At 50.8% G+C, this 14,973-nt stretch overlaps 1 protein-coding gene across 1 annotated transcript in view; it reads left to right on the forward strand.

The window, feature by feature from the left end:
- The window catches only part of LOC125947225 (cytochrome P450 2C20-like), an 89,637-nt gene that overhangs the window by 51,335 nt on the left and 23,329 nt on the right, over positions 1 to 14,973 (forward strand). The window contains exons 8-9 of the mRNA XM_049671632.1: positions 1,724 to 1,863; positions 14,868 to 14,962. Of these exons, the coding sequence (XP_049527589.1) occupies positions 1,724 to 1,863; positions 14,868 to 14,962 (235 nt within the window). The remainder of the gene's footprint in view (positions 1 to 1,723; positions 1,864 to 14,867; positions 14,963 to 14,973) is intronic.

Genomic DNA, 14,973 nt, shown 5'->3' on the forward strand with positions numbered 1-14,973 from the left:
AGATTGGCGAAGACGGGTATCTGGACTTGGGACGAGCTGGTTTCCATCTTGGTCACTGGCTGCGCTGGTAAATACATCTCAATTAGTCTCCTTTGTTTATGACGCTCTACACGTAACAATACTTCCATTATGGTTAATTGTGGCCGCCTTTCTGATAAGATTCGATGGCAGCGTATACAAGAAGCACAATGCCATGTCTTTAAAAGGGGCCGAATTCTGCAGCCACATTTGTACTGACGATGTCATTATCGTGCGAAAGAACAGGGCCAAGGATGCTTTTATTGCGATAGCAATTATATGGACACTCCAGGCATGTTCCGTATAAAGTCTACGGGCGATAATATTGTCGCCGTGCGCCGCAGGCTGTATGCGCGAGTGAAAGCATGCGACGGAGAGCCGGCAATCGCGGCTCGCCCACGCAAAGACAGAAAGCGGGAATGAAGGCGCAGTCTTCCAGTCGCGCACCACGCTCCAGAGAAAGGGAAGGGAGGTGGAGGGGCCGCTCTTTGCTGCGGCCAGCGCGCTCCCGCCGGGCCGGTAGGCTCCGCGAGTGCCTATCCGCGCGGCTGTATCTTCAAAGCCATCTGCGGCGGTTGCAGACTCCGCCCTCTCTATGCTTTTGCGACTAATGTGGCGTTGATGCGAGCGCCGGCACGAAGCTCAATTTTCTCGCCGCTGCTGCCGCGTTGACTCACTCGAAAGTTTTGCCAGTGAGTGAGTGAGTGAGTGAGTGAAATAACTTTATTTGGGTCCAGAAAAGGCGCAGGGGAGACCCCGCGCCACCCGGCTAGTCCCACGTAGGGACCGCTTTGAAGTGAGTTTTCGCGGTCATTGAGTGAGATCCATTTATGTTTGCTTGTGCGCGTCTGTGCCATGCTTGTTAACTTAGTTAGTGTGCCTATGTTTACAAGTTAATATGGCCCATGAAACTACTATCCTTACTTGTATAAAAGTCCACTAATTTGCTATCGCAATCGATGCTTCGCCTTTCGGGCGAAACTGCGAGTTTTCTTTTCTCGCAATCCTTGTCATCTCAGAGGCGTGGCACCTTGGCAACGCCGAAAATTGCTACATATTCTTCTAAAACGCAATGAATTGCGTCCGAAAAAATAAAGAGAAAAAGAGTCAAATGACTCGGTGTAATATACTCCTCAGAACTTCTCCCCTGGCACGAATGCATTACTCTTGCTTAATTCGTCGTTGAGGGCCTCGCTTTAGCAAAGTAGTAAATGCGTAGGGGTTGTATTTTCTACTGATCCATTACAATTCTGATCTCAATTTATCATCTATGGTGCGAAGTGCGCGATCCCTGAGATAACGTCGGTGTGATTCTGTCCCAGTCAATAACGATGCTCGTAAAGAATGGAAAATAAAATTGGTCGCTACAAAATACTTCCCCTGTTCACGTAACAGTACTTCGCTTCGCCCTACTTCTCAGAAGTGTAACTATTTGTTACCTTCGTTTCTTTCTTCTATCTTTCTTCCTTTTTTTACGGAATCTACATTTGGTTTCAAAATATAATGGCGCTGCAGTGCAAGTAACAGCTGGCGTCAGCAAGTCACGAACGCGAATACATGACTCTTTACGCCTCGAGCCATGTTCTCAAGATGGTCGTCTGCTAATTTTACTGAGGAATATTAGGCGGCGCAGCGTCCATCCCTGCTTGTATTGCTGTTGCACATTAGTTTTAAGACTAACGTAATATCGATGTACTTTGTGCAGGTGCAGCGCGAGATTGACGAAGTTATCGGCCGAGAACGTCGACCAACGTGGGAGGACCGTCTTCGCATGCCCTTCACCATGGCAAGCGTGTGGGAGATGGAGCGCTGGAAAACAGGCACGCCGCTAGGTGTACCAAGAGAGTGAGTGACGCCATATATATAGTCAGCAAGGTGGTGCGCAGTGGACGGTGAACGAAAAGCCTCGCACGGGGCTCTCTGATTATTCCTCGTCTGAGGCGACCACTAAAAGCACACGAGTCTCCTGGGGCCGTAACCTCAATTGATCACTTACAAAATTACCTTTACCGTAATTGTGACCTAGTGTACGGCCCGAAGACTCACTGGAATGACGGGCTGATCGAAATTGACGGGCTCGCAATTTCGCCTGTGGTGCACTCACTTCGCACGCCTATTTACCGCTGCGCATTCTAACAAACGTTACTCCCTTTAAGGCGCTCTTTTTTGCCAAAGCAGCAATTGTCCGATAATCAAAAGGCATGCTTTCGACCCCACGTACTCGCCATAGTTTCTGACACTGAATGTCTCTTTAAAAGTGGCAGTCCTTCTTTTCTGGATATTTTAGCATCGTTGACAAGATTCGCTGCTCCTCTAGCGGTGAATCTATTTGTACAACACGCCTAAAATCTCGATGTCTCAGCGCGAGCAACTAACTTCTTCCACCGCTTACGCTGCATACGGTTCTCCGCCATTGCCGCCGCTCTCTTCCATTCCTCTCTTTCCGAGTGAGGAAATTATTTGGATGAAACTGTACATGTTGCCAACTATTGTGTCACCGGCTTCTCCACTAAGAAGTAAATTCTTCAATTCTCAAAGTATGATAATATGTAGTGATACACAAAACATTGCGTCGAAAAATGATCGCTGTCAATCTATCGCTGACAACGCTTCGAAGAGTGAAACGCGAGCAAGGCAGCAATAGCAAGGTTTATCGAGGCGCTTGGACTACTTATGTTCTAATAATACGCGGGGAGGCGAGTTTGCGTGACGCAGCGCGCAAGATAACTCCTGTTGGGTGGTTGGAACAGCGCTTGGCAGCTGTATATCAAGCGTCTCAAAATGGCGGCGTAATGAGGAGTGCCATCAGTGGCGTTGCAGGCGTCGCACCTGGAAGGTGCGCGAGACGAGACCGTTAGTCAGCGCGTTGTGACATATTAGAAAATTTGGGGCAGAAACTCCACGCCGGGGAAATGTCATATAGTGCGTAGTGCCGATTGTAATCATTACTTATGAAGCCTGCACTGCATTGAAACCAAGAATGCCGAATTTTAAGAGATAAGCAACTGCAAAGAATACCACGCACGCTATGACGATCTCCCCAGTAAACGTATTTTACGCGCAAGCGTATATGTCTGGGATATCGGCGAAATTAAGTTTGTCGTCCCGAGGCAAGCGAGCACCGAAAAAGGAAGGCGCCTGGAGGTGGACAAGAGAACCGCCGCGTTCGCGCGCTTTTCGTTTGTGCTTCGACGCCGCGCTGCTCGCTTTGCATGTTCGCGGCGTGTCTTCGTTGCATGTGTAGCAATATGCGCTTTCCCTGTGGCGCACCATGCGTCGCACCATCGAGATCAATGTAGCAACTAGATCACTGCACGGGCCGATTTTGTCAGCCCGGCCCGGGCCCGTTTTTACGTTGGGCTGCCCGCCCGAGCCCGATCAAAACTTTTATGGCGAGACCCGGGCCCGGCCCGGGCCCGGAAATAATCTACGTTATCCGCCCGGCCCGGCCCACCACCCCTTTGCCTTAGGCCCGGGCCCGGCTCGAAACCGTCCCGAACCCGGCCCGAGACCGAAAAATATATGTTTTTCAGAGTTGAGACGCCCGAGAATAACTCGCTGCACGTTACATGCACACCACGAGAAAGCCCGAGCCAGGCCCGGTCCCGCGTCAAAACACCTGAGCCCGGCCCGGGCCCGGGTCAAAAAGCACACGCCGTGCCCGAGCCTGGCCCGAGCCCGAGAAAAAACTGCTCTACCCGGCCCGGCCCGGCCCACGGGCCGGGCCGGGCCCGGGCTTTCGGGTAAGCCCGAGCCCGTGCAGTGCTCTAGTAGCAACCGCGACCACGTTCGCGCCCTTTCCGTTGGTGCTTCGACGCAGCGGTGCTCGCTGTGCAACTTCGCAGCGTCCACACGCTTGTGCGTAACACGCGTTCACGAAGTGAAACATCACTGTAACTTTTTTACTACCAATTCTTGTGCTTCGCAGATGAAGGACATGTTGCTGCAGTGCTTTTTTTTTTTCTCGCATAGTTTACCGGCCGATACGCTCACCTTCGTCCCAACGCGTCCTCTTCAAAAGCATGGTTGCAGGTGCAATTCTCCTGGCTGCTTGCGGTTTCCGCGTTCCTCAAATGCGCACGCTCTCGCCTGCGTTCTAACTGCGCCTCGGTAAGGCCAAACAGACGCATGACAGAAGCGCATCAAGCGTCTCAACGTGCTTGCTTGCCCACGACAAATTCATAAGGGTGTTCTGTGCCGCTTCTAGATGCATGTGTCCGTGGCGTAGATTCCCCGTCTGTCTATATGTCTGTTATGGTTTCAATATCGCGCTTCTCTGCTGGACGTCATGTGTTCGAACCCTGCCGTCGGACAATTTTACTGGTGTTTATGTAATGCGTAGGGTGGATAACCGGCGCACCACTAGTGTTAAATAATGGGCACCAAGAGAAGGAAAATGCAGTCGAGGACGGCAGAAAACTAGGTAGGGTGATGAAGTTAGGATTAGGAAATTTGCAGGCGCAAGTTGAAATAAGCTAGCGCAAGACAGGGGTGATTGAGGTCGCAGGGAGAGGAAGGAGTTCGACGTCCTGCAGTGGACCTAAGAAATGTCGCAGTTTCACCCGAAAGGCGAAGCATCAAATGCGATAGCAAATTAGTAGAGAGCTATACGGAGTAAGGATAGTAGTTTTATCAGTTGTATAGAAAAAATTTAATTATGGGGTTTTACGTGCCAAAACCAGTTCTGATTATGAGGCACGCCGTAGTGGGGGACTCCGGAAATTTGGACCACCTGGGGTTCTTTAACGTGCACCTAAATCTAAGTACACGGGTGTTTTCGCATTTCGCCCCCATCGAAATGCGGCCGCCGTGGCCGGGATACATCAGTTGTATAGACTTGGACATGTAGCAAGAGGAGGAGGAGGAGGAGAAACTTTATTAATACAGTAAGCTATGCGCGGTTTATTTCTGGGTGGTTCCCTCTGACAGGGCTCCATTGGCAATCGCGGTTCGCCGGGCCTGGTCGAGAGTCGCCAGTTGGCTTTCCAGGCCCAGTTCGGAGAGTCTTGCCTCCCAAGACCACGTAGTGAGCGTGTGTGACGTGACTCGTGGCGAGATTGCCTCGTCCGGTCTGTCTGTGCATTGGTGTGTTATGTGCGCGAGTGTCGCTGTGTGTGTGCTACACCAGGGACATGTCCGAGACGTATATCTGTCTGGGGAGATGGCGTGTAGGCGGGACAAGTGTGGGTATGTGTTTGTTTGCGGGCGGCGCCAGTCCCTAGCCTGGAGTCTATTGAGAGCGTTGTGCGGGGGAGCTTATTGTCTTCTTGCAAGACGTTGGTCCTCCAGTATTTGTTGACTCGTGGTTAACTCATGGGTCGCTACTCGGTCTGTCGGGGGCTGAACGACGGTGTGGTCTGCCGCTCGGCTAGTGAGACCTCGAGCTGCGCAGTCCGCCTCTTCGTTGCCCCGCAGGCCTTCGTGCCCGGGGCACGAAGGCCTGCGGGGCAATGAAGAGGCGGACGTTTATACTGAATGGAACACTCCCTATACAAGCCATTCGAATCCCCTCTAGTGAGCGGCACATGATTCGAATGGCTTGTATAGGGAGTGTTCCACTCAGGTATAAACGACACGCCGCTTGTGAGTCCGTAAGGACGCGAGCGTCTCTTTGCTTGCTCTCGGCGTCACGAAGTGCGAGAGCGATCACTGCTGCTTCATGCTGTTGCGCTGCATGTGGCGCGGATGGAGCCAGAGGCAACGAGGTTCCCCTGATTGACAGCGGTGATCGTGTATTTCGTCTCGCGTCGTGGCGACGAGGGATACGCGCTAGCGTCCGTGTAGTATACATCTGGGTCTCTGAAACAGCGTTTGTGCAACATGCGGGCACGCGCGGCTCTCCTGCCTTGATTGTGAATTGGGTGCATGTTCTTGGGGATAGGGTCTACTATAATGTTTTCTCTAATTTGGTTAGGGAGGAGTTGTGCTTTTTCTTCGCAGTACTGGGGTGTTAGCGGGTACCCTAGGCGTTGAATAAGGTGCCTTCCCTGTTTCGTCTTGTTGAGGCGCTCTCTCTGCGCTATGAGTGTGGCGTTTGCCAGCTCCTCGAATGTGTTGTATACCCCTAGCGCTAGTAATTTCTTTGTGCTTGTGCCTGACGGTAGCTGTAAAGCCGTCTCGTACGCCGTTCTTATAAGAGTGTCCATGCGCTCGGTCTCAGTCTTGCGCTTAACTTGATACGGGAGTGCGTACGTGACACGGCTGATAACAAGGGCTTGTACCAATCTTATGGTTTCGTCCTCTGCGAAGCCATTTTTGCTGCGAGCTACCCTCGCGATGAGTGATGCGATGCTTCTTACTACGTGATTTAATTTGTCTGAGGCTTCCTTTATGCCATTGTTTTCCTGGATGTGCATACCCAGTAAGCGTGTTGTCGGGACTCGCTTTATAGGTTGCCCTGCAATCTCGAGATGTATCGCTGGTGCTCGATGTTTTTTTGCTTGCTTGGGCCGGATTTGTAGGTACTCCGACTTCAGTGGGCCACATCTCATTCATGCTGCTGTTAGATATGACTCGATGTGTTCGATAGCAGTTAGTAAAGTGTTCTCTCTGTCACCGTATGAGCCCTTGGTGGCCCATAGGGTGATATCGTCGGCATAGAAGGCACATCCGAGTTCTGGGATGTTTTCCAGTTGTAGTGCAAGTTTCCTAAGCCCGATGCTGAAGAGGAAAGGAGATATTATAGATCCTTGCGGAGTACCCTTCTGTGGTAGATCATAGATGTCTGATTTTATGCCTGCTATGCCGATGCGGTCTTTGCGGTGACTGAGAAAGGCGACGGTATACTGATATACTCGCTCCCCGCATCCAATGGCGGCAAGACCATCTAGGATGGTCTCGTGTGCTATGTTATCAAAAGCTTTTTCCATGTCAAGAGATAGGAGTATGTTGTTGTTGCTGCCCGCTTGTGGGTTGAGTACTTCTTTCAGGAGGAGGAAGACGTCCTGTCCCGACATCCCTTTCCGTAATCCATACATGGAATTTGGGTGTAGTTCATATTCTCCATGTGTTGTTCAATTCGAGTGAGTACGATTCGTTCAAAGAGTTCGCCCAGGCAGGACGTTAGCGAGATCGGTCGTAGTTGATCGAACCTGCGTGGTTTGCCCGGTTTGGGTATAAGTACTATCTGAGCGGTCAGTCCATTCCTCGGGTAATGTTCCCCCCGGTGTTTCTTCGTTCAGCTGCTGTGTAAAGGCTCGGAGGGTTTCATCGCTTAGGTTCCTCAAGATGACGTTGGTGATCCCGTCGGGGCCCTGTGCCGTGCTTTTTCTTGAAGCTCTGTGCTGCGGCATATACCTCTGCATACGTGAGGGGTGCATCGAGCCTCTCGTTCGGAGGTCCCTTATAATGAGGGTATGGCTTCGGATGCCCGGTCCGGATTCCCGTGTATATTTGCTGGAGCTCCTGTATGAGTTGGTCCTGGGTTCCCGGATATTCGCCAAGAAGTTTTGTATGGTTGTGTTTGCTTGTTTTTGTACTTGAAGGATCAAGGATGCTGCGGAGTATGTTCCACGTCTTTTTGGTGCTGAGCGTGCATTTAAGCGAATCACAGAACGTGCGCCAATTGTCCCTTTGTACCTTCAGAGCATACTTGCTGGCCTTGATAGGGATGTTTGCAATCCGAAGTCTAAGTTTCCGGTTTAGTTTCTGTTTGCGCCATCTTTTGGTGAGACCTCTGCATGCTTCCCATAAGTGTATTAGATCGTTGTCGATTGCTGGCGTGTCGATATCGGTTTGGTAGACTTTGGTGTTGGCGTCATATAATTATTTGATGTGCAGGGCCCACTCCTTGATCGTGGCATAGCGGCCTTGGTATTCTGGTAAGGGTGGACTTATATCTAAGTCGGACTGTTGCCTCTCCCTGAACTTAGGCCAGTTTGTAATTTTGGTCTTCCCTAGGGGTCGGCGTAGTTTGGCCGAGGCGCCGGTAATTTCGATAATGTAGTGATCCCTACTCAGCGAGTCGTTTATGACCCTCCAGCTCGTTCCTACGGTATCGTTGCTTATGGCGAGATCAGGGGTCGTGTCCCTGCTCGCGCTGTTTCCTATTCTTGTAGGCGTACCTGGTAGAGTAATTAGTGTGCAGCCGTGGCGTTCTGTGGTTTCAAGGAGCTTAGTGTCCTTGGCGTCTGCTTTTGGGTAGCCCCACGTGTTGTGCTTTGCATTGAAATCTCCGGTTATGAATAGGCGATCGCGGTGTTCCAGCATTCCCTGTAGGTGCCGGAATAGTGACGCGAAGTCAGCCTTCTTGTCGCGGGGGGGACTGTATACGTTGCATATGCCCTGTTTTGGCCTCCCCTTCTTAACGGGCCATATTGTGATGACGAGATGTGAGATTTCCTCACCGGAAAGTACTGTTAGGGTTGTTGCCAAATCTTTGCGAACGACTGTGGCCACCCTAGAATGATTGGGGTCGTAGTGTACTTTATATCCCGTAATTGGTTTTGGTTGCTCTCCCGCCTCTTGCAGGCAGATAACGTCAGGGGGGACTAGAGCCACCTTCACGTATAGCGAGAGAGATGGCAGTTTGCTTTAATGCTCCTGCAGTTCCAGGGCCAGATCGTGATGCTTTCACCTACCATTTGGGTTTTACGGGCCATGATGGGATTTAGACGCTATTGTGTTGTCTGTGTCGGAGTTCAGCATGCGTTCAGCATCGTCTGTTTGAGAGCGTATTTTACTATTTTTCCTTTTACGTTTGGGTTCCGTGGTTAGGGACTCATTAACGTATTTCTTTAGTTCTTGGAATTCAGCAAAAAACTTCTGAAATTGTTGCTGTATCTGTTGTATTATTTGCTCTTGTGATTGTTGTAGTGCTTGTTGTAATTGGTGCTGGGTTACCAGGTTGCTGTCTGACGGCTGCTTTGGTGTTGATGCTTGAGAGGTGGGGGAAATTTGTGCTTGCAGTGGTGGATGCGCGGTGAGAGAGCTTAGCTGCAGCAATTGCGATTGTGGTGATTGTTCGCGAATCCCAGCCTGTGCCGATTCGATCATAGCCACTCGTTTCATCAAAGTTTCGATTTTGAGCTCGTAGTTGGTTTTTGCTGCCTATTTTCCTCAATGACTCCCTGGTATTCCGGATTTTGTGTGATCGGTGTGGATATGTTTCGTTGCTTGGGAGACACTACTTCTGCCCAGCTTACCTCCAGTGATGGCTTCTGCTTCTTGGCTGGTGGCGATGGGTTCCTTTTGGGTGTCGGTGATGCCCGGTGCTCATGGCTCGGTGACCGAGAGCGGGATCGTATTGTCCGGCCGGCCGCGAGTGTCCGCCCTGTAGGTATCTTCTTCGTCTTCCGAGGCGAACCATCGTGGGGCTTTCGGCTTCATCGAGGCCGACGATGGTGCGGGTCTGAGTCAAACTGGTTTGAGTCGCTGCTTGCACGAGTGGTCGCCGGTAGGGTGAGCCTCCCCGCACGAGGCGCAGTTTATCTCGCACTTGTGTCCGTCGGTTGGGTCAAGCAGTCCGCACAGTCTGCAGATGGGTCTGTCCGGGTTCTGGCACACGTCGGTACGGTGGCCCTTTTCTCTGCAGATCTTGCAGACCTGGAGCGTCGGTCTAAATGGGTAGCAGCGGAGTACACCTCCGTAGTAGTACACAAATCGTAGTAGAAGGGGACCAATGAAGGTCAGCACTTCACTTTTGGTGGCGCCGATCATCCTGGCTGTAAGGATTTCTACCCCTTGTGTTCTCACTCTGAGGTGAGCCATGAGGGTTTCGGTGGTTGTGTGCAAGGGTATTCCATGTACCACTCCCCTGAGGGTGCCTTCTCCATGCGCGGTGTATGCGCCCACGGCGTGACTTCGGCCGCTAAGTGTTAAGGCGTGGATGTGTCGTGCTTTTTCGGTGACTTCTTCATACTGGGTCGATAGGATGGCTATGTTGGATCCCGGGTTGATTCTCAGGATAAATTTGTCATCCGTGAACTCGTTCTGGCACGCGTCGATGATTGCTCGTGCGAGTGTATGAGTGAGCACGTTTCTTAATGGTAGTCCTTCATTTGGACGAATGATAATCTTGTAGTCATTTTTCGGGAGAGGTGGATGTCTGGGGACTGTCCGCGTTTTAAAGAGTTCTTAGTGGGGGTTGCAGGGTCTTGGGGCTTTACGCTAGCGCGTCACCTCTCCAATGCTTCTTGCTTGCGTTGCTTTTGCGTTCGGACTGATTGCCAGTTAATATCTTCTCTCACGGTGTTATGGTATAGAGTTTGTTGTCTCACCGGTTCGGTTGTTTGGTCCATGCGCTCTTCTTCGGATCCTCCGGAGGTAGCATGGAGGGGCTCGACGATCGTAGTTGCTTCGTTCACCATGGTTAGGCCAAGGGCCGATGCGGGAAACCCCGCCGGCGAGGCAAGCGGCTGCCGCTACCGGGTACTGTTCGCGGCTCACCGGTGGCGACTAAACTTCCAAGAATCCTCCTGGGGTCCCTGGGGATTGGATTTCCACGCGGTTAGTGTCGGTACGTTCCTTAGAACGTTAGGCAACTGGTTAGAACGCTTCCGGGCGTTTTCTGGCGAAAATACCATCCTGGACATGTAGCAACACCAGCAACGCGCAGAACTGTTGTCGACGTCGTCGGCGTTTTGCCCACGTTCGCACCGAACGCGCGTGGCGTTGGTGACTGTTGCCGGTGTCTCTGGCGGCGGCTCGGAGGTTTTCGACGAGATCAGAACGGGACACTAGTCGAGCAGCATCGGAAGTCTTTACCACCTCCTCGCCTCGCAAGGTTTTTATATAAATACGCATTTGGTGCCGCAGCTAAACGTCGCTAGCCCTCCCTCCCTACCGTCCTCCCATGGCCTTTCGCGCAACGGAAGAAGTCACGTTTGCTCGTGACCTTAGGCTTTACTTTGGCCGGAGTAGCCTCGGCTGAGTGTAGAAATTGCACTTGGTCAGCTTCGATCTTTGTGTCTCTGCTGTCCAATGCCGCAATCGACTGGACCACTGCCTTTAGTGCATTTTTGATCTCGGCCAAGGTATCCTTGACCTGCGTTTTGAAATCAGTATCCTCGTGCTTGGCCGGGTTTGCTGGCGCTGTCGTTTCTGTGGGTTTTGCCCATGGCTGGACGTCCATAGGGACCTCATTGAGGATCGCAGCCGATGTTGCCACTGTACCGGGACGTGTGATAGGAGAAGACAGGTGATAAAACCTGCTGGGATTCCAGCTCTAAGTTGCTCAACAATTGCCCTGAGGCTAGCATTTTCTCTCTGCATCTGCACAAAAATATTCGTATGTTGCACTGGATAAGTGCCCCTCTTTACGTGTGGGCGTAGCCTCTTGACCTTGGATGCCCAGGTCTGGTGCTGATCTCCTTGCTGCACAGCGATGCGGACGGCAGGTACCATGGAGCGGGAACGGCCCCAGGATCTCGAACGGCCTCTTGATCTCGAATGGCCACCTGCTCCGCCTCTGAACGGGAGTGCCCCCTGGAACGGTAGCGCCCTCGTGGTGGTTGCAGCTGTTGGCTGACGTCAGGTGAACACCAGCTGCTGCTCGGGCCCGCAGCGGTATCGCGGCCACCTGCACCGGCTGGTAGCGGCGGGAAGTCTCCCCCACCATCTGCGAAGTTATTGTCATCGTCGTCTTCTTCAGCAAAGGCCGACGTACATTGCATCAGCCGCTCTCTTCTTCTTCTTCGGACTATGTAGGGCACTTGAAAACAGTTGTCTACACCTCTTGCCTGCCGTGGGATGTGGAACACCGCAGAACTTGCATTCCGGGGTGCAGACGTGACCCTCCGGAGGATATGGCATACCGCAGCCTCTACAGACCGCCTCTTCTGGAATTGGGACAAACATCGGCTCGATGACCGAGCTTTCCACAGGCATAAGAGACATCCGTCTGTCTGCGATACAGGGTGCAGCACACTCGAGCTTTGCCGCTCATGAAGTAATTTGGGACTTTTAGTCCGTCAAAGCAGACTATCACCACGGTGGAATTCTTGATTTTCTTGACGTGAAGTGCAGTAGGGCTCCTTTTGTGCACGATAAGTCAAAAAAGCAGTTCATGACCTATGTCCGAGTGTATACCCCTGATGACACGTTTGCACGCGTTGTCGGGTGCAGCTCGGTAGGTGCTAACTCCAAACTGACCATACCAAGAATGATGGCGTTGATCTTGGAATAGACCCTTGCGTTCTTCTCTGCCGGGGTGCTGATAACTGCGATGTTATGCATCATTTTCGGGCATACCACGTCTTCCACGACGTCTTCTTCACTGAGCGCTGCAGCAATTGCGAGTGACTGGGAAAACTTGATTTGACTCACAGTTTCTCATGTCGAGGCTGTTTCTGGGTCTCACTATGACTCGATGGTCATATCTTGGGAGGTGAGGAAGTCTCCGAATCAGCTATAAGGTGCCTCTTCACCGCAGCTCGAGAGCGATGAGACGACTACGCGACGCCGTGCATCGAGACGCTGACTTGCGTCTCGTTTGTGGAGGTATGCATCACACGAAGTTTGCGTTTAGCGATGGCCACGGACCATTCAGAGTCTTGGAGATCATTGGGAGTAATATCCTCCCCGTCGACGGAGATTTGCATAGACATCTTTTGCGTAGAGTGCGGGAAAACCTTTGCGGGTCCGCCGATGGGCAGGCTAGACCTAGCGCGTTAGGCAGGAAAGTCTTGAAAGGGGGTCGAAAAGTCCACCCACCGTGAAAATCTTGGTATCGACGGAATCCTTGTGACTTTATGCGTTTATTAGCACAAGAAGTCGCCGACAAATAGACACAAAAGTGACCGAAAACATGCTCGAAAATAGGGGCCGATGTTTGCACGTCCGCACTCATCGGCGCCCCCTGTCGTTCTTCATCAGAACATGGATGAAAATAAATGGGCGTCTAAAGTTCACAAGTATCTGTACCTGAAAAGCGTGAACACCGAATGGAAGAATAGGTCAAGAAAGTTGGAAACCAAGTATAGGGCTATTAAAGTGTAAATAGACAATCAGGAGTCATCAGAACAAAAGTGGGAGAAAGAAAGACAGTGAATTGGATGCCAAAATGGAAACGAAAAACACCATGGAAATTCACACGAATGAGAAGAAAGGAATTAGAATGGAAAGTATGTACGATAAGACAAAGGGCAGTGCCTCACTATCTCAGGCACGAGCTGGTTACCTAAGGACAAGAACATACCGTAGCAAATATTAGCAACGAGATGAGGCATGTGTGCGCTGCAGCAAAAATCCGGCGACCACTCAGCATATCCTAACGGAATGCGAATGGATTCACCCAGCGAGAACCGTAGATTACGTTAACCTTCCAGAAACGGCTTGTTTTAAAGTGGACGGGAGCATCAACCGGTGAGCAGTCGATATAAGCAAGAGACGTTTAGAGTATTGTTAGAAAAAAAGCAGAGAAGACATTGATACGACTGGATCCTTTAAAGGCATAGGTAGCGCTACAAGGTAGATAGAGAATTTTCGTGGAATAGAAAAAGATTAAGGAGATGTATACAAAAATTCTACAATTAAAAGCATCTGTAAAATACCTGATTAACTGAAGCAGGCTAGGTGACTATTTGTCACCGCCCCGTTTCAAAGGTGATGCCAATAAGTCAACATCATGACGTGCCGAACCGTGTCAACCATGCAGTCTCCAGGTATCATCGGCAGTTGTCACCGTCTCCCGTTGAAGATGTCCGCCGCCCAGCACACTAGTCGGTATATTCTAGGCATTATATCTCCTGCGTGCCTTGTCCTTCATCCAGGAGAGTGGCATTCACCCGGAGTAATGAAGTTTTCTGCGCATCTTTTCCTTCCCGGAATAGGCCTTGTGGCCATACTAAATAAATAAAATGCATTTTTTCTTGCGCTAAGTACAGTGGACGCCACAGGGACGAAACGGACACTATATATGAAGCGAGCACGAAGTGATACGCGCGAGCGCAAGAAATAAGAAGGCCAAACATAGGCGAGCTGTTATTGTCCCTTACGTTCACAACCTCTCACACCGCCTAAAGAAGGTGGCAGAAAGGCAAGACGTAAAAGTGCTCTTTTCAGCACCGATCAAGCTAAGAGAGCTTTGCAAGAAAGTGAATTCAGAGAACAAAAAAGCGCAAGGATCATGTAACGTAACACACGTGAAAATAACGTCGTGTACAAGATTCCGCTAAAATGCGGTCAGGTATACGTGGGCCAGACTGTCTAAACGACAGACTCCGAGAACATTGCTACGCATGCGAACAAGTAGCCGCATCCAGAAATCTCGCCATCCATCGTAGAACGTGCAAATGCACAGCTTACTTTGACAAGACGACAGTCGTCGCTAAAGAAAAAGACACAATAACTAGGGAAATACGACAGGCTTTAGAAATAGAAGAAGAAAAAGGCAACTGCGTGAGCAACGCTTTAAAGCTTCAGTCATGCTAACAAAAGCCAAAATCACTTACGCAAAGAATGCATACACACACAGAATGCACCGATAGAACCATAACAACCGGAAACGTGAGTACGCGATCTGAGTGTTTCTGCTGTAATCATAGTTCACGAAGTCGCAATACGGCGTTGTGTGCTTTAAATATTGTATAATGATCTGACAATAAACCAATTGGTAGTTTGAGCTCCCATGTGTCACTTCGTGTCCGCTTCACATATAGTGTCCGTTTCGTCCCTGTGGCGTCCACTGTACTTAGCGCAAGAAAAAATGAATGCACACCATTTAGCCCAATTCATAGCTCTTCTAAACAAAATTCATTCGCTGGCATCCGCTCAGTTCTTCTGCTGGGAGAAAGAAATTGAGGTGGCAGGGGTGAACTCAGCACAGGTGCCCTCGGAATGAGGCTAAATTGCGATCAAGCAAACGCTGCGTCTTCCTAACTACTTCCCTCTGTTTTTCCGCTCACCTGCAGAGCCTCGGAAGACACCGTCGTCGATGACTTCTTCATCCCCAAAGGAACAGTGATCTTGGCGAACTTCTGGGCTGCACACTTCGACCCCAAACCTCGCTCTGGAAGG

Source organism: Dermacentor silvarum, chromosome 7 (genome assembly GCF_013339745.2).
Source record: "Dermacentor silvarum isolate Dsil-2018 chromosome 7, BIME_Dsil_1.4, whole genome shotgun sequence".
Lineage (NCBI taxonomy): Eukaryota > Metazoa > Arthropoda > Arachnida > Ixodida > Ixodidae > Dermacentor > Dermacentor silvarum.